The following is a 24,124-nucleotide window of genomic DNA, read 5'->3' as shown; positions in this document are numbered from 1 at the left end:
TGAAACTTGACAGGTTCACGGTTTTTCAAGTCTGTCTTAAAACAACAGTCAGGTGTCCATATGAACAGTGACAGGGGTTTTCCTCGCTGTAATCGTTCCTCCTATTCATACTGGCTGTTAAAAGATCCCCTTCAAATGTGCCTTTGAATGATGGGGGGGCTAAAATCCACAGTGTGTCCACACAATCAATTAATGCAAAAATGCATTTAAAAGTTTATCTGAAGCTTATATGAAGCTTCAGCATTCTGAGTTAGTCATATTAAGTGGATATTTGCCACATGTGGAGTCTTTTTAGCATTATTCAGCAAATTCCCTCTTTGTGTTTCCTCAGGGTTTCCCTGTTGAGCTGTGGTGGAAGTTATGAGGAACTTTGGCTCTAAAAAAGGCTGTAATGTTGAAAAATATCTACTTGTTTGACTAATTTGGATGACTGAAGCTTCATTTTAGCTTCAGATAAATTTCTAAATTAAAAAGAAACAGAAAGGACTGGAGCACACTGATAAATTTGCACCCTTTAACTGTGCAAACAGGCCAATGTTTCAAAACTACTCTGTCTTCATCAGAGTCAGAGTGGACAAAGACATGAGGCAAACAACATATGTAATCAACCTAGACCAGGTGTGCAGTTGTCATTAGATAATTGGTTGAACAGGGTTTCAAATCTTGGATGATGAATCCAAGGGTGGGAGTTTCCATAGTCAGTATCTAAGTGCCACACCTCCCAACACCATGTCAGGAACAAAAGAGCACAAATTAAAAGCTGCAAATTTATCAGTGTGCTCCAGTCCTCTCTGTTTTTTGAAGTCTGCTGTTCTTGAACTGAGAAGCACCTGCGAGGAGAAACCTGTTTCAACTTTTAAATTAACTTTTGCACAGAAGGAGGCTTGTGTATTTTTGTCCTCCATCACTTACATTCTAAGTGCATCACGAAGGGATCTTCTAATGGTCAGTATGAACAGGAGGAAAGATTATGGCAAGAAAAAGCAGTTTCAATGTCTGTTTGGGCAACTGATTATTATTTGAAGACAGACTGGAAAAATGGTGAACCCGTCCTTTAAATCAAATATGTAATTTTGTACTGTAGTGTTTTTCCAGCAGGTGGGAGTGTTGAGTAAAGCACCCGTGCAACGAAAGCACGTAAATATGACGTCAGAGCGTCATCGCTTTGGCGCGATGTAGGAGCAAATTTGAAAATCAGGCTTCAGACCGTTTACAGACGCGGATACAGCAGACTACACTTTTGTCTTTAAAGGTCGAAGTTGTGGCTAAAGGGACTGCAAGCTTCACAGGTGAGCATGGTGTTTTTTTAAGTTTTTAAAACGTAGTTGTTAGCTAAGTATAGCTACAGATGTTTCAGTTAATAAATATAACAAGTAAAACTAACAAGTTAAGCTACACAGTTGTGCTAGCCCAGCTAGTTAGCATGCTAATGTTAGCTTACTTCACAACAACAAAACAACACCGTTTGGTTAATTGAAAGTCTTCCACGTTTGCTTTGTTAGTCTTACCGACATTGATGTTGGTGTTGTTAGTTTAAGTCTTGAGTAACGTTACTTTTCTTTACCAGCCAACTTTAATAAGTAGAACAGAGTAAAATTTAAACTTGTCGGTAACATGACCAAACTCTTTGATCAAGTAACTACAGTTAGTGGAAGCGGTACCGATACAATGCAAACCAAGCAGCCAAGTCTAAGTAAACTAATCAAAGGTTTACTTCACAGGGATGTCGTGGGACTTTTTTGTGCCCGTGTGTGTGGGCGACCTGGTAAAGACCGGAGGAATCAACCAGTACGTCGTTCAGGATGTAGTCCCCCCAAAACAGCTGCCGCCCTATCTGAGTAGTAAGTAGCCCACTAGATTCTTAAAGTTGTACTGGAAAATGTTCTTGTCAGACATTTGCATTTGTGCGTTTCTGTCTCTTTTACACAGGATTCAAGGCAGCATTGAGAAGCCAAGGACCTTTGTGTATCTTGGAGCACTTTGACACAGGCTACAGTGTGCTGCAGTGAGTATTGAGCATAATAAACTTGGCAATGCTATCAATTTTTACAATGAGATCAGTACAAAACTGTCTTTTTCTTTTTAAGGCATAGCAACTCAGTGGAGCTGAGTGTGAAAGAGGATACTCTGGAATTACTCGTGCAAGGTTAGATCTTTTGATACTTTTGTTATGTTTAAATTGGGGAAAAGATTATGTTGTGCTTGACTGCTCTCATGGACAACTCATGCATTGTCTGGACTCTTTTCCTTTCAGTTGTTAGCAGCCTGGCTTCTACCCTGCCTGCGCTCCTGGTCTCCACTTCTGTCTCAGCAGCAGAACGCAAAGAGAAACTCAATGCAGTTAAAATGAGTGTCTTCCTGCTCTGCAAAATCACAGAGGCCCTTGAAAGTGAATCCTATCGACAGAGTATTGTCACAGCACCTGGGAAGGTATGGTGATTAGTGACGCACCTAAATATACTTTGTTAATGGCTATTGTAGCAAGTTATTATGTATTTTAAATGCCCACTGATGAGATAATGGCAAGTTTTATGATCCAGTCAGACCAAGAGATTATGATATCTCTCGCCTTCTGTTAGGTGGGTAGTCTTGGTGGTGTGGTTGAGTTATATTGCACTGCTGTAAGGGCCCACCCACAGTTAAGTTGTCATCTTCTACTATAACCCCCCCCCCAAGAGCAATGGGATGGGACAGGTAGGAGAAGGCATACAGTGTGCACATGTTTGTTTGTCTTTATGTGTGTGTTGTGTGAATGTATATGTATCAGCTGGCAAGAGGATATAGTCTCTATGTAGATGGTTTGGCAGGTATGAACTACAGTACTTTGGTAATCTGAGGGCATGTATTGTATATCAATGTTAATTTTGTTGTCTTGTTCTGGACTATTGCAGTCTAGTATCAATGAAGTTAAACTGATTTTAAAGTGACCAGGTTTTGTCTGTTTTGCACAGGCTGGTAAAAAAGGCAAAGCTGGCGGAGAAGGACTGCTGCAGTGGGACTCTGAGAGAGAGAAAGTGCTGCAGGCCCTTGTCCAGCTCCTCCAGCTGGATATCCGTTCCCTCTGGAGCCTCTCCCTGGTGGAGGAAGAGTTTATCAGGTACAGGCTGTCTTCAGTCACAGCCTTTATTTTTAGCAGAAAAGATGTGCTGTAGAACCCACTTAAATGGGTTTCAACAGTTAGGCTTAAGAACAAACACTGTCCATATACATAAAGTTCTGTATCCATATGTACCATATCATAAAATGAACATATGTCTAATCATGTGTTGTGTGTGTGTATTTATTCCCTAAGCTGTGTGACCTGCTGCTGCTACAAACTACTTGAGAACCCAACCATCAGCCACGTCAAGAGCAAACCCACCAGAGATTGTATAATCCACTTACTGGGGGTGCTGATCAAGAAGTACAATCACCTCCTGGGTTAGTCTCATAGTTGCATAGCTTTTACATAGCCCTGTTTGTTTGTGTGTGTGTGTGTGTAAGATTTCAATGTGTACTCCTGTTCTCATCTCTTACAGGTGCAAGTGTAAAGGTGATCCAGTTGCTGCAACACTTTGAGCAGTTGTCCTCTGTGTTTGCCCAGGCTGTGTCTGTGTGGAGCACAGAATATGGAATCAGGGCTATCATAGGAGAAGTAATAAGGTCAGTACACATGTATTGGTGAGCATCTTAAGTTTCTCTCTATTCCTGTGGGTGAGTTTCCCTGTTTGTTGTGTTTCCTTTTTTGCTATGTTTGTCATGAACACATCCTTTTTGGAAATTTTATTCTGTAGCTACAAAAGATGTGAGAGGTTCTTTTCTGAATGTCATTTTCTCTCTTTCCTTCAGGGAGATTGGTCAGAAGTCAAGCGACGAGCTTGCTAGAGAGGGGTCAGGGGTCAAAGCATTTTCTTCCTTCCTCTCAGAACTCGGTGCCCTGGTGCCTGAATTAATGATCCCCAACATTAGTGTGCTCATCACACACCTGGAAGGAGAGGTAATTTACACTTGAACATGTTCTTCCTACTAACACTGAATTATTATCCTCAATAGAAACATTGATGTCCTTAAATCAAAAGAAACACACTGCTGTATTGATCAGGTACACAAGTTAATTGGAGTGCATGAAATCATGGGTCTTTATTCAAGAGTGGGGTCTTTCAGTTTGAGAGCATGAGTTTTTGATTTCACATTCAGATTTTAATTCTTTCACTCAAACCCTCCCCTCACACTCAAATAGCCCCCGATTGTACTCAGATTTGCTCTGCTTCTGCTCAAACTGTATGCTGCCACTCAGATGTATTGTTGCTTGCACAGATTTCCTGCTCCATCTTCAAACCTTCTCCTCGCACTCAGGCTGCTTTTGTGTGGTCGTGAAACATCTGTTTTCGGATTTCTGCTCTGCTCTTTTGTTTTTTTTTTTTTTTTTTTTTTTTTTTTTTAAATTTAATTTTTTAAAAAAATTGTGCAACAACCCTGTCAGAATCCCCCAGCCAATAGAATGCAGGTGTAGTGTTGAGAAAAAAACAAAAAAAAAACAGTGTCCCACACTAGTGGGTACTGGTTCATCCACTGCTGCCCTCCAGGGCTTTATTAAATGTACTTCCCTTGTTTTCTCAGACTAACTAATATATTCAGTTTACTGTCACAGAAGACTAAAGAATCCAGAAAATATTCACATTTAAGAAGCTGGAATCAAAGAATATGGACATTTTGACAACTAATCGACTAATCGTTGCAGCTCTAAAGCAACTGTGCCCACAAGGACACATATGTATTAGTCTAAAGGTGTAAAGCCCCACACACTGGTCTTTCATCAGTCAACAAAGCTCATGAGCAAACAGGAAGACTTGAGTGTGATCAACAGGGTTGCTCATGCAAGGAATATCTCCAAATGTGAGCAAATACACCTTTTCTTTTTTAAGAGATTGGTTTAGTTCTCCACAAATCACGGCTCTTTGTACCCTTCAAGACTCTTTTTGTGGTAGAAGCTCATCTAGTTTTGCCAAGCCGGGAAGGACTCGGCACTGAGCCATAAAGTCAATAAACGTCAGTGTTCTGGGTTGTGATTGGCTTCCGCAGTAATGTCAACACATATTAAGAAACATGACAAAAAAGAGCAAAAGAAGCAGGTTTCTTTCTTTTTATTGTGCACATTGTTTTCCTGGAGATTGCTGCCATGTTTTCTGTTTCACAGAGTAACAGAGCGCTAGTCTCAGGACCCTTTTTTTTTTTTTATGACCTCAACAGGGCAGGAAGTTAACAACATCCCGTAAAAATTGTATGTGCTTTGAATTGATGCTTTAAAAAAAAAAAAAAGAAGGGCATGAAGAGTAATGGGTTTGTGTTTATTTGCTCAAGCAGTCCACTTGCAGATGTGCAAATGGTCACGTTTTCCAGCAGTTAGCCACTTTATGTCACTACTTATAGAATTTCATAGATATTGTAGAAACCCAAATGTAACTGAATTTACTGAAACAAGAAACTGAGGGGGGAACCATTTAATTAAGACTCTCTGTGGTTCTTCACAATATGTAATTTCTGTACAAAGCTTAATTTCTTTTTGTCATATTCAGTTCATTTTGCCCAATGATGAGACCAAGGCGAATACGAGCTTACTGAATGAGAGTTGGGTTCTTCTTGCCTTGATTGGCAGGTAATCTTGGTGGTGTAGAGGAGGATTTCTGCTCCGCTGTAAGGGCCTGCCTACAGTGACTTGGCTCAATCCAAATTATTCTGCTACAGTCAAAGCAGAGTAATTGCTGGGATGAAGCTGACAGTGTGTGTGTGTGTGTACGTGTGTAAAAGGCAAGGAGTTCACCCAGCTCTCTTTGCTCTTCAGTCAGCAATGAGTTGTGTCTTTGGTAATCTGAGGGCCAAGTTCAGAAACTCAGATGGAAGCAAAGTGATGTTTATACCACCAAACACTAATCCCCATTTAGTACTTCATGATCGTAGTAGAACCAGAATCTTGATGACACATTTAGATGCAGATTTATACCCTGTTTCTCTCTGTTTTCCAGAGCCACGCAATGCGTGTTGCTGTGTGTGAGGTGCTGGGAGAGATCCTCGTGCGGGTCCTGTGTGGTGACGGGCTCGACGAGTCTGGTAAAGCTGACCGCGACCGCTTCTTTGATACCCTGCAGGAACATCTGCATGACACACACTCCCACGTCAGGGCACGTGTGTTGCAGGTCTACGCACGTATCGTCAACAGCAAAGTATGTCTTCTCGACTTGTAGTGTATATCTAAAAGCATGTTTAAGTCCCTCCTGCTCATTAAAACTGTGTTTGTGTTTAGGCTTTGCCCCTGTGTAGGTACAGTGAGGTGATGGGGCTCACTGTGGGACGACTGATGGACAAATCTATAAATGTGGTGAAGAGCGCCATCCAGCTGTTGGCAGCCTTCATTGCACACAACCCCTATAGCTGCAAGGTAACTCAAATCAACATGGTTTTAGGACTTGAATAGCAAACGTTATTCCAATGTCACAATCTCACTGGAATTTGTTCTTGGTTTTTTTTTTTTTGTTTGTTTGTTTTTTTTCAGTTGAGCAGTGCAGATCTGAAGAAACCGCTCGAGAAAGAGACGGCTAAACTCAGAGAGATGAAGGAGAAGCTGGGGGCAAAAGCACCGGGTGAGGATGAACTCGGTGATCCTTTTTTTAAAAAAAAAAAAACACCTACATTTTGCCCAATGATGAGACCAAGGCGAATACGAGCTTACTGAATGAGAGTTGGGTTCTTCTTGCCTTGATTGGCAGGTAATCTTGGTGGTGTAGAGGAGGATTTCTGCTCCGCTGTAAGGGCCTGCCTACAGTGACATGGCTCGCCCAAATTATTCCTTAAAAGTTACAGTGGAGTAATAACAGGGATGATGCCAACAGAGTGTGTGTGTGTGTGTGTGTGTGTGTGTGTGTGTGTGTGTGTGTGTGCGCGCATGCATGCATGTGTACGAGGCAAGGAGTTCACCCAGCTCTCTTTGCCGTTCAGTCTGCCATGAGTTGCTTCTTTGGTAATCTGAGGGCCAAATTCAGAAAGCCATTTGAATTTAGCAGACCAGGTTGGTCTTTGCCTTCTCCTCCAAAAAGTTGTTTCAGAGAATTCGTACATGTAATTTTCAGCCACATAGTCCCGGCCGCCCTCACACCCTGCGCGCTGTTGTTGGCTGGAGGCTACACACCCACTGCCCAAAGGTCGACACTCAGAAACGTTCTGCACAATACACACAGCAAAATATGAAAATACAGACACCGCCACACACTTCTAGTGGGTCATAAGTGATGATTGAGAGGGATTATTTTTGTATGAATCTATTCATTGTCAGGAAAATCACACTCATTCTGCCTTTTTAATGTTGGTTTGAAAATGTGTTTTCATAATGTGTCACAAGTTACTTTGAAAGTGTTTTTTTTTTTTTTTTTTTTTTTTAGTCAAAAGTAACACATTGAACCTATTACCAAAAATACAGCATTTTTAGATGCTTGTAAAAAAACAGAAATGTGGGTTATTTCCAACAGCTAATGCAGCATTAAGTTAATTAACCAGTTAATTTTGTGGTCATCTTTCTCCTCAAATTGAATTTCCAAGGAAACCATGAATATCTCATGTTGCTGATGATAACCCAATAATATTTATATTAAGGTAGCTGGGGTAGATTAATGTGAGTGAAGCTTCATTCTGTCTGTCAGAAATCCCCTTCATTTATTTGAAATGGCTTTAGAAAGACCACAACATCATGTATGTAACAAAAGAACAAATACAGCGGCACACAAGAAGATATGTTACAAAATACAATCAAATGATGGCACTCTAGAGCCCAGAATTACAATCCGGTTTCTTAACCTCGTGAATAGTTGTCTTACCAACCTGTTCTGAAGCTAAATGATCCCTTTTGTAATCTTTTTCCTTGTCAGTGGTTCCTCTGAGATTTTTCTTTGTAACTCTAACCTGAGTCGTCATCGTTGGTTTTGAATATTTTTGTCCTTTCCCTTCTGGCAGTGGCAGTGATTAAAGCATCTGAGCTGTGGGCCGCCATGGAGCCCGAGCTGCTCGTCACTGTCACGACAGAGCTGGAGCCCACAAGTGAAACAGAGAGGGAGCAGCAGGAGGAAGACGGGGATGTGGAGGAAGAAAAGGAGGCAGAAGATGACAGAGCAACCGCAGTGAAGATTGCTCAGTACCTCCGTGTCAACAAATACAGGTGAGGCTAATCAGCAGTGCTGTCCATGGTAAAAGTTGACTGAAGTGTCACCACCTGAAGGATATATTCTCCTACACTGTCAGTTAAGCAACAATTTGATGTGTGAAATTTGTTTTTTTTGTTTGTTTGTTTTGTCTTCTCTCTGCACAGGAATGCTGTGCGTCTTTGTATAAAAGCCCACAGCTGCTTCCCTGAATCTGAGATGTTCGCTTCTCTGTCCACTGTCACCCCAGAGACTTTAATGAACACACTGGCTCTGCTTTTCAAAGGTAAAACTCAGTTCGCCTGATGCATTTCTGTCCAGAGACACTCAATGCAAGTGCTGTCTGCCTAATAGAGACGTTATTGAACAAATTTAAGATTCGATTCTTTGTATTTCCTCTTGATTGGAGGAAATTCATTTCACATTATCTTTCAGTGTCCGTTCATTAAAACTGATTTAGTCCATAATATCTGGAATTACACACATGTGAGTTGAGGATATATTTTTAGAGCAAAGAACACTGTACTTCATTAACCAGTCATCTCCTTCGTAATATATTCCACAGCTCTAGATGACTGAGTCACATGAAATCTCCCAACACAAAAGGTTGTAGAGCTATGTCAGATCCTCAGGTTCAGTCTCTACTAAAATGTTACTATCGTGACATAAAAAGAAAATAGTGACTTGTTTCACATCAGCTGATAAACATGTTTTCATGTTGGTACTTGAAAAGGGACATGAGAACTACACTTTCAGATTTTTACCTTTTCTTGTTTGGAATGTCTTAACTTTTTTTTTTTTTTCTCTTGGTATTTTGTTTTGTTTGTATGATTTTGTCAGTTTTTTTGTAATTTTACAAACATAGTATTTACACTTCATACATCAATAAAATAAAAATGCACAATATAAATCTCAACCACTGCAACACACCCACAAAACAAAAGAAAAACACACTTTTGAGACATTGCTCTCACAATTGTGTATTTTTATTTTTTTTAGTGGTTGCAACAAATGCTCCTGCAGTTTAGGAGATGACTGTAAATCACAATTACAATAATATTGAGTTTAACAGCAATTACCAGTATGTCTTTAAGAGATATATATTTAAAATATCTATATATTATACAATCCATATAAAGTATAAAATGATTATGTTTCAAATATGCTTTTAATACAGTTTCTAGTTGTCTATCTAGTCTGTATTCTATGTTTATATTTGAATTAGGCTACTTAGTAGTTGTATATAATTTAGCCTTTAATTGTATTTGTTTCTTTTACCTACCTCCATTGTTTTTGTATTTTGTGATTTATGTTAAGTGGCTGCTATAATGCTGTTATTTCCCTTTGGGATTAATAAAGTACCGTCTAATCAATACCTTTTTAATTGAAATCAGTCTGTCCATCCCATCACTGTTTTGGCAGCACTCGGAGCCCAACACACTGTAGTTAGATGCATAAAACAGCAGAAAATAAACTTGAAGTGTAAAAATGCGCCTTGAGTTGCAGGTACACCTGCATAGTGTACATGAAACACAAACAGTTGGTCTTTGTAAATTCAAATAGAAGCATATCCATTCTGTCAGTCGTGAAATGAACTGAAAAACACGGCTGAAACGCCTCCTGTGTAGACGAGCACTTAACACTTGAGCGGCTGCCTCACACGTGTTAAAAGCACCACAGCGAAGAGAACGAATTTAACTTAATTACTGTGCTGCAGCAGCAGGATGTGTTGAGTTATCAAGTAGCAATGGAAAGATGGTTCACTGTTAGAATTGCACTGATTCCTGTTTTCGTGATGTTTTTTTCAGGCTCTGACGAGGACACTTCTGAACTCAGCCAGAACTTGCCCCCCACCCCACAGAGAGAAGGGGAGAAAGAGGAAGAGGATGGTGAACTGAAGAAGCAGGAGATGTTGGTTCAGTACCTGAAAGATACAGAAACCTTCGCCTTACAAGTGGAAAGAGCAATCTCTGTCATCAACACCATGCTCTACTGGAAAACCACTTCAGGTAGATGGAGATACTCAGCACAGTGAAAATCAACTCAAACGTGCTTTCCATGTAATTTGAGGATTTATTTTGGTAATGAGATGTGAATATTTGCACATCTTACAGCAGAAGTGTGTTGTGCTTGTAGTTGTCCAGGAGGCTGTGCAGTTTTGTGTGACAGTATGCGAGTTCAGTGTCGCCAACTCTGTCAGTGGAGTGAGGAAGATGTTGCCTCTGGTCTGGTCAACTGATGCTGCCATTAAAGACGCTGTTGTTCAGGCCTACAGGCGCCTCTATCTGAACCCTCAGGGAGACACCACCAGGTCTGTGAAACTGCTCCACACATACAGTTCACATATCCCCTCAGCATATTTGTGGTATTGATATAACTATTTTAAATTCAATGTGATATCAGCTAACTCATTATTTTTATTATAATATTAACTGTTGGGTCCTATAAATTAGTTTGAGGTTTACTGTAACCAGAGGAGTATTTTAACATTAGGCTGCCTGGCTTTCAGGTTAACATTAGTAACTAAAACATAGCTCATATTACCTTCGATGAATTTAAAAAGTCTTATAAAATTACTTGGTCAGCATGTTCAGTTCACTGTTTTTCATCAACATTAAAATTATTGGCAAATAGCATAATGTGATGCTGGCAGAACCTAAAACCACAAATAGAAGAGATTTGTTTTGTGTTGTTGTCTTAAAGCAGCTGTCTCTTTCATCATTAGGACCAAAGCCCAGACTCTTGTCGACAGTCTCTCCGAGCTGATGGTGGATGCGTCTCTGGGAACAATCCAATGTCTTGAAGAAATAGTGAGCAACTCTTTTATGACTCTCATATGGCTCATTTTCTGTGTTTGATGGTCAATTGAGAAACGTAACAGCAATAAAATGTGTACTGTTGGTTGTCTAATGTGTTTTGGTATTAAAGTAACCATTCAAACATGTCTCTGTAGGTGCAGGAGTTTTTTGGCAGTGGCAGCAATCTCCAGTCCACTGTAGTGCAGGTTTTGTGGGAAAGATTTACTGGCAAAAGAGAAACTTCTAACCTACAAAGACGAGCTGCAGTGCTACTGCTGGGCATGGCTGCACGGTAAGACACAAACCACTTTCAGTATGTTGAATAATAAATAAGAGGGTTTCTGGCTGGTTATTTTTGGTAAAAATTTAAAAGTGTAGCCCAAAGTGACTCAGCCCCAACTTCTCTGACTGTGTAGAATCACACAGGGAGTAGATTGATAGGTGGTCAGAATTCATGAATCCAGGGAAATTCAGTCAGTCATGGTGTACTTCTAAATGATTTGTGAGACACAGTCAGTTTACAGCACACCTGGTGTTTCAGTCTGCACGTAGACACTGATCGGTCCTATCACAGCTTTTATTTATTTGCTTTCTTATTCTGTCCACGTTGTGATCTGATCTCATTTTGCACACACTACGCAGTGCAGTCGAGTAGGTGGGTATGTCAACGAAAACAAATGCAGCAAGTCATAGGATAATTAGACATGATGTCCTACAGCCTCTATTTATTCTCCAATTTTGTGAAAGACAGTGTAAACAACTCTGTTTTTGTTACAGTAGTGGTTGCAGGTGCTGTGCATACTTATGACTTGTTTACTAGTGGATGAGGGAAAGGCTGGTGACAGGCGAGAACAGATTTAGCTGGAGTTCTGCTGAGGTGCATGGCTAACTTCACATTTCATGAGTCATGATGTTTCTGCAACACCGAGCAATATTTTCTCACCAACAACCTGGTAAATTGCATTTACATGTGGCTGACTTTACCTAAGATCTGATTTATATTCCAATTATGATTTGTACGCAACACTAGGGGTGTGACAATGTGCTGCTTTGTAAGGCTACAGTGTTTTGAACCTGTGTTTATATCATGGTCTGAATCATGAAACACAGCAGGACTGGGTAGTAATAAACTCAGTGTTAACTGATTATCTAGTTTGCACTTGCTCACATTTTCAGTCAGGTGGACGTAGTCAGTAATCTTAAATAATGTGGAATAACAGTATAATGGCTTGTCAGAAATGTTTTTATAAAGCTCAATTTGGTTTATTTTTATTGCGAATTATAATAATATTTTGATCATATATACTGCACACTACTGATCCTCAATGAAAGAAGTAACAACTAACATGATCCTTTTATGGCGAAACGTTCAGGTTTACACCCCGACTCAACACATTATTAAATCATGATATTTCGGATCCATATTCAAACTGCATTTTAAGATCATGTTTAATCTATTAGCACACAGAACAAACTTCATTCCCTGCTGTATATTAAAATCAACACAACTGTTTTTTTCCTGACAATAAATAAAGTTGCTGAAAGTTGGCTAAACAGTTTTTCAAATATTTATATAAAATCAGCGATATGCCTCACTGCATAAAGGCACTTAGTCTTACATTTTGGTCCTGCCTCAGCTACTTGACATTCAGCAAATCCTCTCATTAGTAAGAATACAAGCTCAGCCTCAGCTCCTCTTCATTGTAATCAAAGTCACGACCATATAACTAGGCTCCTTGCCAGTGCCTTTCCGTGAATATATATATATTTTTTTTGTGTTCCCCCTCAATCTACCTCAAAGACTGCCACTGCTGTAGGGAAGAGTGAGCGAGCAAGAGAGTAAAGAGAGTCTATCTGCAGTCCACCCACACTGCTGCCTCTCTTCATCCAGCCGGCAGCATTCATAACCTATTAAATCTTATGTGCTTCTGCTAACCCATCCTCCCACACACATTATCTGGGCAGCAGCCTAGCACTGGCAAGGCCAGCAGTGCACAGCGGTTTGGATGATGTAGGCCAGAGATGTTATTACTTCACTTTGCATACTCACATGATCATTTGGGAACATAAAATACATACTTTATGCCTGTTTTTCCAAAATGTCTTTTTTTTTTTTTTTGTATGCATGTGAATCTAACAGGGCAGAGAGGGAGGTGGTCCTCAGTAATCTGGACACTCTTTGTTCTGTGGCTCTGGGAGAAAAGGTGACTGAAGACTTCCTTCTGGCCAGAGACACTGTTTTCACCATCTGCAGCATCACTGACCATGTCAGGGTAAGAAGATGTTTCATGATGACCAGAGAGCCACGTTAACTCCGGTCTGTGTTTTAGAGAGTCAGTGGGCCAGTGTTTCAGGGTCCAAAGTAGAGATTTGGAAGAGAAAAAAAAAGCTTTTCCTGTGTGCAGTTTCCTAGACTCTAAAATAATTTGACTACTTAATCTCCTATTTACCTCATGTTCACTCTTAACATCAACAGCTGGTAATATTAATCTTATACATTTGCAAAACAGAGCAGGTATTAAACCTTCATCATTTCCAATTAGTTCCATTAGAGGTATAACTTAAATCAAATGCACAGAAAGTGTTTGACTTTTTTAGGGGCATTTGGATCCAACTTGCCTTGTCTCTTGTTAAATCTTTAAGCCTGTAAACATGTAGTGGGCTTGAACACAATGTATTCTATTTCCACCAGCAATCAAAAGGCGCTCCATTCAGACTGCCCCAGGACCATCAGCTCTTCACCTGCCTCACACAGGCCATCGCTGAAGGTAAATTCAGACATACAGTTGAAAAATCAAACATCAATTTCAGAATATGTATTTGGTATGTCCCCCTGTAGCTTTGATGACAGCATGCACTTGAACTGGAATGGACTCCACAAGTTTGCGCAAAACCTGATGACTCATGTTATCCCAGCATGATTTAATAATGTTCAAAGAGCTTCTTGTGATGTCAGAGAATGATTGGTTTACTCAGTCTTCAAGTGCCCCCATAAATGTGCAGTGGGGTTGAGATCAGATGACTGTGGAGGAAAGCCCATGACAGGTCAGGACTCCTTGGTCTTTTTTTGGTCTTCCAGTACTTGTAAAGCTTTGAGATGTGTTTGGGGACATTATCCTGCTCCACAAAGATGCAAACCAGAGGGTACAGCATGTCTCTGAAGAGTGGAGTGATACTTCTCCTTGTCCAACTCCAGAGTAGGCAGAACACCCCCAGACTTAAATGTTCCCACCACCATGTTTCACTGTGGGTTTGATACACTGTGGTTTCATTCTCTCTCCTGTTCATCTCCTTACATACACTCGTCTGTTACTGCCATACATCTCAAACTGGGATTCATCAGTAAATAGGATCTGTTCCAGTCATCCACCGTGAAATGCTGGTATTTCTTAGCCCACCCCGAGCGTTTGGCCTTGTTTCACCTCCTGAGAAGTGGTTCTGAAACTGCTACTCATCCTCTGAGACCACTACAGCACAGCCTTCTTTTGACAGTACTTTTGCTGATTAGAGTCTTGTGTTCTTCATTTAGCAACTTCTGTATCTGTGATGAAGCTGCTTTTCTATCACTCAGGGAAGCTTGATGTATTGATAACAGGTGAACACTGGGTGCAAGTTGAGTTATTTGAACAAACCTCTGAGTAGATCAAATCCACCTGAGTGTCATCTGAACTGATGCTTCAAAGAGATATAAATCAAGGAAATCTGACCTTTTTGTACAAAGGAGTTAAGTTGGTCAGTGCCACTAATTTGCTTAAATTTGATAGCTGACCTAGAAGTCGTGCACAATCTTATATGAATATTTCTTCATTTTACATGTCATAACTTGTTTTTAAATGTTTCTGAATCTTCAAACTTTCTGATTATTTCCAGGTTTATATGAAAATATTATAGATATTCAATATGGCCTCAGACTTTTGGACTTCACTGTATGTCCCTTTTTGATGAGAAACATGCTCAGTCTGTCTGTCTCAGCTTTCACTCTGTTTCTTCCACTGACTGTCTCTGTCATTTGCTCCAGGTGTGGTGATGGAAGACCCTTACTGGCAGAGCTTCATGGAACAGGCTGTCCGTCTCATCTACTTCCTGGCTGAATCCCCTGACCAGCTGTGTTCACGGCTGCTCCAGCGCAGCGCTCGCCTCTTACAAGATCAGATCGCAGAAGGTGGGGAAATCAACAAGAACGCAGGCCAAATACAAGATGGGTCTCAAGATCCCAATGAGCAAGGTGAACAAGGTGAGTGTCATTCTAAAGAAGACCTTTGTGTTGAGTATAAGTTGTGACCTGACCCGTCCCAGCACTCCTGGCTTTCTCAACATACTCTTAATCACACGTGTCCGTGTGTTTTTTCTCTCCTGCAGTGAACTGTGTGTGTCTGGCCCAGCTGTTGGCTCTGTGTGGCTGCGTGGCTTTCTGGCAGGTGTCTCACCTTGAGCGCAGTGTGAGCACTGAGCTGCGGAGGAGGAGAGGAGAGAAGGAGGAGAGGGAGGAGAAGGAAAAGGGCCCATCCAGCAAAGCTAAGGTTTGCAAAGACTTGTATACAGGGCTTGTTCGTACAGTAATTTAAAAGTGTATCAGTACAATGGTCTCACAATGAAGTAGTAGATTGGCGAACAAAGGAACAAAATTGTGATCATTCTGTTAATGAGCTTTTTTTTTTTTTTTTCTTAGAAATTAGACTATCATCTGAAATTCATTGCTCAGTTCATACTGTAGCTATGGGAATCTGATAATGTGCTCATGAATCTGCTTAGAATATCTTAAATTTAAATGTCACTTAAGTGGTTTTGAAAGTAGTTTCACAGATATTTAAACGTCACTTGATGTCAAAACAGTCCCCTGGGTGAAAGAAATCATCGAGACAATCAGAATGAGTCTCAGCAGGATAGTTTGAAATTCAGATGAGTGATGGTTCATAATTATTCAGCGCATCAGGGAATATGAAGATAAATGTCTCCTTAATTAGCCTAAGAAGTTTTTATTTTTATTTCATTTATAGTTACTTTATTTTTTACATTTAAAAAGACAAAGGGGGGAGAAGGAGCAGGGCAGGGGTGGCATAAAATGAATTCTTAGGTTAGATGAAAGCCTACTAGAGTGTCACTGTCACATGGCAGGATGAGAGGTTTATAAAAGTGATAATCCATCCAAAATGCTGTTTCTATGGATGTTTTGATACTGTTTTTCTGCCATAAACACTTATTACTAGTAGAGTCCACTTTTCACTGCCTTAAATCCAAATCTACAGTTGGAAATGTTGTCATACTCAAAACTTTTTGGGTGAGGTGTCATTCTAAGACTAACTGATCACTAGGCTGTGCAACAAGTCAGAAAGCACCCAAGATGTTTTCTTGGGCATCTTTTTCAAGCTGCTGTAATAATTTTCCAACAGCAAACAGCCAACGAGAGTGCAATGGAGGAGGAGCTCGGGTTGATCGGTGCCTCCGCCGAAGACACAGAGGCTGAACTCATCAGAAAAATCTGCGAGACGGAATTACTGGCTGGTAATAAAAACATCTAATCTTTTGTTTTGCTCCCCCACATTACACTGTATTAAAAAAAACCTGCTATATCCCATCCACTACATTCAGATATTCACACATTTCATTTCATATATGACTTGAACATCTTCTCCCCACCCTCTTCTTGCTGTCTTTTTAGAGGAGAACCTGCTGTGTGCATTCCTTCCCCTGCTGGTTAAAGTCTGCAGCTCCCCTGGACGTTATTCCCACCCACAGCTCACCACTGCTGCCTGTCTGGCACTCTCTCAGTATATGATGATAAGGTAAACACATCCCCTGTTACTGTGTGCTTTCACAATACATATTTGTGTTTTGCCTCAGAAAACTGTAAATAGACTGACTTGAATCACCAGGATAAACTTTATCACTGTTCTTTCTTCATCCCTTACATCAGCCCATCGGTGTGTGAGGAGAATATCCGTCTAATGTTTACGGTGCTGGAGCGCTCTGCTCTCCCTGTTGTCAGGGCCAATGCCATCATCGCCCTCGGAGACCTCACCGTCCGTTTCCCAAATATATTGGAGCCCTGGACACAGAATCTCTATGCCAGGTAATGTAATGACACATTCAGTTTCATCAGCCCAGTAATTTGAAATTAATTTGTCACAGTTGCAGCTCATGCTCATCATCCCCCTTCACTCTAATTGACTCCTTCCAATTAGATGAACATTATTATAATAGCCATAGCTTTGTTTTGTTTTGTTTCCCCCTGTAAGGAACAACCTACGCCTGAAGTCTCAGCTGAGTGGGTGCACTGTAAATGACGTTTCATCTCAGTTAACATTTCCTTGTACTTGTACACTTGAGCCATCCTCATCTGGATCCGACCGCGTCTCATTGTGTTGTTCCTCTCAACCACTGAAGTGTTGCCACTGTCACAATGCTCCACTGAGCCACATGATGGAAAAAGTTTACTCTTTCCATCACGACTTTTTAATGGGGAAACAAACTTTGAGATGATCTATGTTGGCAAACTCTGATATCTGCCTTGTTTTCTGATCTTTGCATTCAAGATAAGAAAACTTAATTGTCCATTACATGAAATGGATATTTTCCTTCGGCATTCTGGCAACACAGTGTAAAACACCGTAAAGATCAGCTAAAATATTTTATACCCATTTTTCCTGGCTAGTGGGACCTTGAGTCTCCTGCCAAATAGTAACAGCTGATGAATGAAGGGACTGAGTGGGGTCATTATAGACCTGGGTGTCCTTTTCGGTTATGGACCGGGTGTATAGGTTCTGGAGTTGAAATTGTTTATTTCCAGTGATCTTGCTGGTCTGATTGACAACCTGGGTCAGCTTGTTCCTGTGTCTAACTGAGAGGTTTCAGTACCAGGAGATGATATTAAAGGTGAGAACAATCTCAGTGAGTGACCTGTCGACCACAGTCAGGGTGTGTTTATTGGCGTTGGAGCTTCTCAATTTCCTGAGGAGAGAGAGCTGCTGCCTTGTGTTTTTGTTAATGTAGCCTGCATTGGTCTGAAAGGTAAGTTTATTGTCAATGGTTGTTCCCAAATTTTTTAAAGTGCGTGACCTGCTGCACTTCCTGCCCCTTCATGACAGCAAGCTTGAAGGCGCCCTGTGCTGCCTGCCCCCGTACTACCTCCCAGACACAGCTCCTTGGTCTTAGTGACATTAGGGTCAAGGAAGCTGCCGTCAAACCAGATGGCAATGTGGTCGATGTGCTGTTGACATCCTGCAGGGAGGCAACCAGGGTCATGTCATCAGCATACTTAATGAGTGAGGGGTCTTTGCTGTTGTATTTTACCTCGTTTGTATATATGGAGAACAGGAGGGGAGATAAAACGCACCCATGTGGAACGCATGTGTTCAGGACAAGGCAGTCAGAGAAGGTGTTATTAATACCGACTCCTTGATCCACAGGGCAAAGCTGCTCCTGGTGTTCAGGTCACACAGACAGCTCAAGAGACGATTAAGCTGGACTGTATTAAAAGCAGAGGAGAAATCCATAAAAAGTACAGACTTATGTGTTGGCCTTGTCTAGATGACCATGTATTTTGTCCAGGAGAGTGAGAGTGGCGTCCTCCACACCTCGACTTGCTTGGTAGGCAAACTACATGGGGTCCATGTACTTAGCTGTTTGTGATATGAGATCCTTGCTCACTAGACACTCCATGAATTTGCTTAATATATTTTTGAGGGCGATGGATCTAAAACCACTAAGCGATTTTTGTGTGTGTGCTGTTTTAGGCACTGGGGCAATAGTTGCCATTTTCCAGGCCTGAGGGACAAAACTGGTGTCAAGGAATAGCTTGGTAAAGATGGGTCCCAGTTGGATGGCACATTCTTTCAAGACCCTTCCCTTGAGCCCATCTGGCCCGGGTGATTTGCGAGGGTTGACTCACTGGAGGATCAGAATGACTTCATCGAACTGACCTTTTCCTTTTAATATCACAGGGGCAGGTGTCATTCCTGCACAGTCGCTTCCATCACTGAAGTCATGTTTATCGAATCTAGAATAGCACATGTTGAGATCATTTGAAAGGCCAAACAGGGTCATCACATTAAGGCACTTGGAACCATGGGAACCGGCCAGCGCTTTGTGGCTTACTGGGAACCCACCCCCACTCGTGAACTGGGGTGGAGCCTTGGACAAGGGCACTTTTAGACAACGAACAGCTTAATTACTAGTGTGTTACAGATTGTGACTAGAGCCAATGACTAGTGTGTTGTAATTATACAGAGCGGTTGGGTGAACAGAAAGGAATCATTTTGGGTTGAAGTCAAAGGTTCTACAAGGCTTTTCTTGTAGGTAGAGAATTTCACTTAATGGATTCTGTCTGTTTTTCCAGCACAAAGATACACTGGTTCCCTATAGCCAACATGGACGTTAAAGTTGTTGTGTTTGATGAAATGTGGTTTTAATTATAATGCTTGACAATGCTCATATTGTGGTGTTTCGGATGTGTAAAACATTTTGTTCTTTTTATAATGCGCCACTGCCCTCCTAGTGTTTTCTACCTGATAAGCATTTCATAGTGTTCCTTAATTCTCTCCCACACATTAACATCTCCACTATTCTCAAGGCTGCTGCCCTGGAGCCTCCTGATAAGCACATTAAGAAGTAATTACCCTGTTCATTGCTGTTGTAAGCTCCTGCACTGGCATGTGGAAGTGCCATGTACAAGTGTCTGATCTTCTGCCAGGAGTCCTGCTCTCTGGCATAAATGAGAAATGGTTAATGAGTTTCTTTTGTTCTGTGGTTTTGGGTGTGGCTAAATCTAAATTGGTGTCAGAATGCTATCAGGTTGCCCTGCCTCAGCCTGTCAAGTCCTATTGTATTCAGCCAAGGCTGTGACAGTTGTTTGGTTTCGGTAACATCCTGCCTAACTCCAAGTCTTTACAGGAAGGCTAATTGATTCTGACTGGAAAATGAAAAATGCACAGGTGGCAAGAAATCATTACCTGAACGTACATTTTTAGCGTCGCTAGAGGCATGGCTGCCAGAATGGCGGTGCTGGTCTGTCGGTCCACTACTGTGGTCCAGACTGAAATATTTCAACAGCTATTGGATGGATGGCTGTGAAATTTTGTACAGGCAGTAGTGGTTTCCAGACGATGTATCCTACAGACTTTATAGATCCTTTAGCTCCACCATGATGTTGACGTTTGTGGTTTTGAGTGAAATATCTCGACAGCTATCGGATGAATTGCCATGAAATTTGGTACAGACATTCATGTTCTTCTCAGGATGAATTGTAATAAGTTTGATGATACTTTAACTTTTCGTGTAGCGCCATCTTCAGGTCAAAAATGTAATTTGTCCACTAGTTTAAAATACCTGCTAAATTAATGACATTCCCATCAGCCTCAGCTGTATTCTGGTTGGTCCTAATTAGAAGATGTTAGCATGCTAACATGCTAAACTAAGATGGTGGACATTGTCAACATTATACCAGTTAAACATCAGCAGGTTAGCATTGAGCTCAAATCACTGCTGTGCAGAGTGCGACCTCACAGAGCAGCTGGTCGTGGCTGTCGATTCTGTCTCGTTAACCAGCCGGTAATTGAACATCCTCTTCTCTTCCAGGCTCAGTGACGAGATTCCTTCAGTGAGGCAGACAGCTGTGACAGTACTTACTCAGTTAGTGCTTAAGGATGTGCTTAAAGTCAAAGGTCAAGTCAGTGAGGTGGCTGTGCTGCTAATTGACCCCGAGCCTCACATAGCCAGCCTGTCCCTGAACTTCTTCAATGAGCTGGCTGCCAAGGTACTCTCTCACTCACACACACACACACACGCAGACACACACACACATCCAGAGAAACAGACCCATTAAGGGAGTCTGAATAATTTGGAAGGTTTCTCACTCTTAATGATGTTACCCATCAGGACAACGCAATCTACAACCTGCTCCCAGACATCATCAGTCGACTGTCCGACCCAGAGAGAGGCATGAGCTCGGAGGACTTCAATACCATCATGAAGTGAGTTGTACACCTTCACAGTGTGTATTTGTACTGCCATGATTAGTCCAAACTGTCTTTTACTCTGCAGTTTTGGGACAAATGGTGACTTTAAAAAAAAAAAAAAAAAAAAAGTTAAGAAATAGTTTAAGAAGGGTAAAGTTGACAGTATTGTGTGTGTGTTTTCAGGCAGCTGTTCTCCTACATCACCAAAGAAAGGCAGACTGAGTCTCTGGTAGAGAAACTGTGTCAGCGCTTTAGGACTGCCAAGTGAGTACATCTCCACCTCTTTTCTTTTCATCTTCACACCTCTGACCTGCAGCTTTATGTTGGGTTTTTTTTTTTCCCTCACTCATTTGTGAGTCTGTTCTGCAGTATTTCATTTATGCAAGCTGCAGAGGTGGATGCGTGGGTAATTAGTAGGTGTTTTCAGTGTGTGCAAAGAGAGATCCACAATTAAAGGGAGTGTAGGTGACACGTGAACTGTGAACTCGGACATCTTTGTATTCACTCATCTTGTCATGGAAACTGTCTTCCCATATAGTTATAGGCATGTGGACAAAACAATTGACCTGGCTTCAGTCTGCCTGTGACTCATCCCTACTTAAAGCTCAAAGGAAGGACATTTTATATTACAAAATGGCAAAGTGAATTTAGATATATGAGGTTCCTGGAAAATTAGATCTGGTCTAAATGCTAGGGCAAAGCCATATTCATGAGTAATGAGCTGTTTTGGTCAACGGTCTAGAATTTCTATGCATTTCACATAATTTCTAATCAGGTTTAGTCCCTCATCTCTCTAACTCTTCCTTCTTCTCTCCTCAGGACCGAGCGTCAGTGGTGTGACTTGGCCATGTCTCTGTCTCTGCTGTCCATGTGTGAGCGTGGTTTTAAGAGGCTGCAGGAGTGCTGGGAGTGTTACAGTGACAAGTTGACTGAACCTGGAGTCTACCAGCCTCTGCTCTCCATCACTGCCAAGCTCCGCCGTGGGGCCAAACTCCAGTTTAAGGTGCTTACATACTTTTCCAATTCAAAGTAGATGTTTTTTTTTTCTTTGTTAAGCTTTCTGTGTGTTAACTTGAGGTAACTCTGTTTACCAGGCCCTAGTGGATGATTTTGAAAAGCGTCTGACTGCGGTTCACACACGGGGGCTGGAGAATGTAGAAAGCCCTGAGATGGACGAGGAGAACCAAAAAGAAGGAGGACCTAGTGGAAGGACAGTCGTTCGCACACCTCTGCCCACCAGAGGCCGGACTAGGTCAAAGAGAGGTCAGTGCATGTAACCGTTTTACTAAAAAATATTCTTGCAGAAAAATTCTGTTTTTGTTTGGTGACAACAAACTATTCTTTTTTTCTCGCTGATCCAGGTCAATCAAAGCCTTCTGTTTCCAGCCACGGTGATGAAAGTTATGTGACACCTCAAAAATCTCGCAAATCTAAGAAACCTGTGATTACCTTCAGCAGCGATGAAGAGGAGGATGAAGAGGGTGAGTGCAACCACTTAAGTCATTCACCACTCTGCTCCACTGAGAGGCTCTTCTGCCTTTTTTCAAATTACACTCTTATTTTGGAATTTCAAATGATTTTTCTTAATCCATCTCTTAGGCAACTTATTTTGTATGTAATATAAAAATTTGTTATTTATGGCTGCAACTAATAATTATTCATCATCAGTTAGTCTGCCAATAATTTTCTCAATTTAATTGGTCTATAAAATGTCAGTTCGTTTTGACCAGCAACCCAAAAGCCAAATATATTCAGTTTACTATCACATAAGAGAATGAAAAGCGACACATGCTGACATTTAGAAGACAGAACGAGGGAACATTAGGTGTTCATGCTTGAAAATGTTTTACTTAACTTAAACAATCGATTATGTCTGACTTTAATTTTTTCAGTTACATATAGAAGTGACTTCATTATTTTGTCACAAGTCAGTAATATACAGTCAATCAATGCGACAAAGTGTTTGCACCACTGGACTGAGCCGCACTAGGCAGCTGTAGAAGAAGATTCAGGACTGTTTGTGCCCCCATCGCTCTAAAAAGTGAGCTGTTCATTGCAGCGGCACTAATCCAAGATCCATGGATATCTATAATAGACACGGTCATGACTTGTCCCCCTTCCATCAATTTCTAATCTTCATTTTATTTTTCCTCAGATGCTGTGATGGCGGAGAGCGAGACCCCTAAAGTGACAACGCCGATTGCCCGCACATCCCGACGAGCTCGCCTCAGAAACTGATTTTCCTCTTTTCTTGTTCTTATCTATCTTTTCTTGTTTATCTTTTTTTCCTGTACCTTTTTAAAATTTTCTTAAACTATTGGCTTTTTAAATATTTTTAAAAAAAATCTTTCTGTATATTTTTAACAGATTTTTTTTTAGTACCTGGCACTGAAGTAGTCTGCATCATCTAAGGACACAGAAATAAGATGTCTTTAATAAACCTGGTTCTGATATGACAAAAACTCTGCGGCTGTCTGTTTCTGTTTGAGGTGCGTCACTCAGCGACATCTGCACACTGAAGAAAAAGCTGAAGCTGACACTACAAATGTATGACGGGTTGGGTGTCCGCTGGATTATGTCAAGTAAATTTATGCCATCATTACAAGCAGCTTTGAATGTCTACTTGTATCATGTGTTTGGACAGCGGTGTTTAATGGGTTGTCACAGCTTGCCCAGACAGTATTACTACCCCAGATGCTTCTCCACTTCATTTCCACTTTCCTCAATTTTCTTTTCCTTTCTTTTTAGAGCATCTTGTGTCATATCAGATCTCACGTCTTCATCACATGAGAAACACGGTCACGCCGCTCCTCACCAGTTAGCGTGGCTGCATGTTTATTTACAGTCTTTTTTTTTTTTTTCTTCTTCTTCTGTCTGACACATTTGCGGTTGCCTAGTTGGTCGCCTCTGTTCTCCTGTAATCAATCTCTTTTGTAGGTCTCCCTCCGCTCTCTGCCTGGTGCTTTTCTTCCTCCCTCCCATCCTCCTCCTCCTCCTACTCCTCTCCGCTGCCTACTTTTCCTCCTACAGCGCTCCTCTCTTCACTGACATCACATGCACGGTAGTTTAACCCTCCCCTCCCTCCCCATCATTGCTAATCTCTCTCCTTTTCGCCTACTCCTTCCCACACATTGTCCTCTCCGAAAAGATGAGATGGGTACATTTCTGTATGTGTGATTGATATGTTATGTAAAGACACTCGCCGCGT

The 24,124-nt window shown here is 41.2% G+C and overlaps 1 protein-coding gene and 3 non-coding genes across 4 annotated transcripts; all 4 read left to right on the top strand.

Annotated features, from left to right (window-relative positions):
* The first annotated feature begins 684 nt into the window (after positions 1–684).
* ncapd2 (non-SMC condensin I complex, subunit D2) lies at positions 685–23,381 on the top strand. Its single transcript, XM_042422883.1, has 33 exons — positions 685–945; positions 1,085–1,289; positions 1,722–1,841; positions 1,930–2,005; positions 2,088–2,146; positions 2,255–2,430; positions 2,952–3,097; positions 3,293–3,420; positions 3,519–3,642; positions 3,829–3,976; positions 6,003–6,200; positions 6,281–6,415; positions 6,530–6,617; positions 7,981–8,182; positions 8,333–8,451; positions 9,974–10,174; positions 10,302–10,476; positions 10,891–10,975; positions 11,119–11,255; positions 13,104–13,236; positions 13,656–13,731; positions 14,982–15,197; positions 15,323–15,483; positions 16,354–16,465; positions 16,623–16,746; positions 16,878–17,033; positions 20,537–20,714; positions 20,837–20,931; positions 21,100–21,180; positions 21,736–21,919; positions 22,011–22,179; positions 22,278–22,397; positions 23,072–23,381. The coding sequence occupies exons 3-33, from the start codon at positions 1,724–1,726 to the stop codon at positions 23,152–23,154; spliced, it is 4,203 nt and encodes a 1,400-aa protein (XP_042278817.1). The 5' UTR covers positions 685–945; positions 1,085–1,289; positions 1,722–1,723; the 3' UTR covers positions 23,155–23,381.
* LOC121906442 lies at positions 2,504–2,841 on the top strand. The gene has a single exon (XR_006098629.1). It is a non-coding gene; the product is annotated as a small nucleolar RNA U85 (small nucleolar RNA).
* LOC121906443 lies at positions 5,564–5,857 on the top strand. The gene has a single exon (XR_006098630.1). It is a non-coding gene; the product is annotated as a small nucleolar RNA U85 (small nucleolar RNA).
* Positions 6,672–7,008, top strand: LOC121906444. Its single transcript, XR_006098631.1, has one exon. It is a non-coding gene; the product is annotated as a small nucleolar RNA U85 (small nucleolar RNA).
* Positions 23,382–24,124: the final 743 nt, after the last annotated feature.

This window comes from Thunnus maccoyii, chromosome 10, assembly GCF_910596095.1.
Source record: "Thunnus maccoyii chromosome 10, fThuMac1.1, whole genome shotgun sequence".
Classification (NCBI taxonomy): Eukaryota; Metazoa; Chordata; class Actinopteri; order Scombriformes; family Scombridae; genus Thunnus; species Thunnus maccoyii.
Note: the sequence above shows the minus strand (reverse complement) of the source record. Positions and strands in the feature narration are given on the sequence as shown.

Bases quoted from the DNA above. Each gene is read 5' to 3' on its own strand.
- ncapd2 (XM_042422883.1), top strand. From the start codon at position 1,724: ATGTCGTGGGACTTTTTTGTGCCCGTGTGTGTGGGCGACCTGGTAAAG. The intron at 10,477-10,890 runs GTCTGTGAAACT...TTTCATCATTAG, and splicing joins CCTCAGGGAGACACCACCAG to GACCAAAGCCCAGACTCTTG. The intron at 22,180-22,277 runs GTCAGTGCATGT...TCGCTGATCCAG, and splicing joins CCGGACTAGGTCAAAGAGAG to GTCAATCAAAGCCTTCTGTT.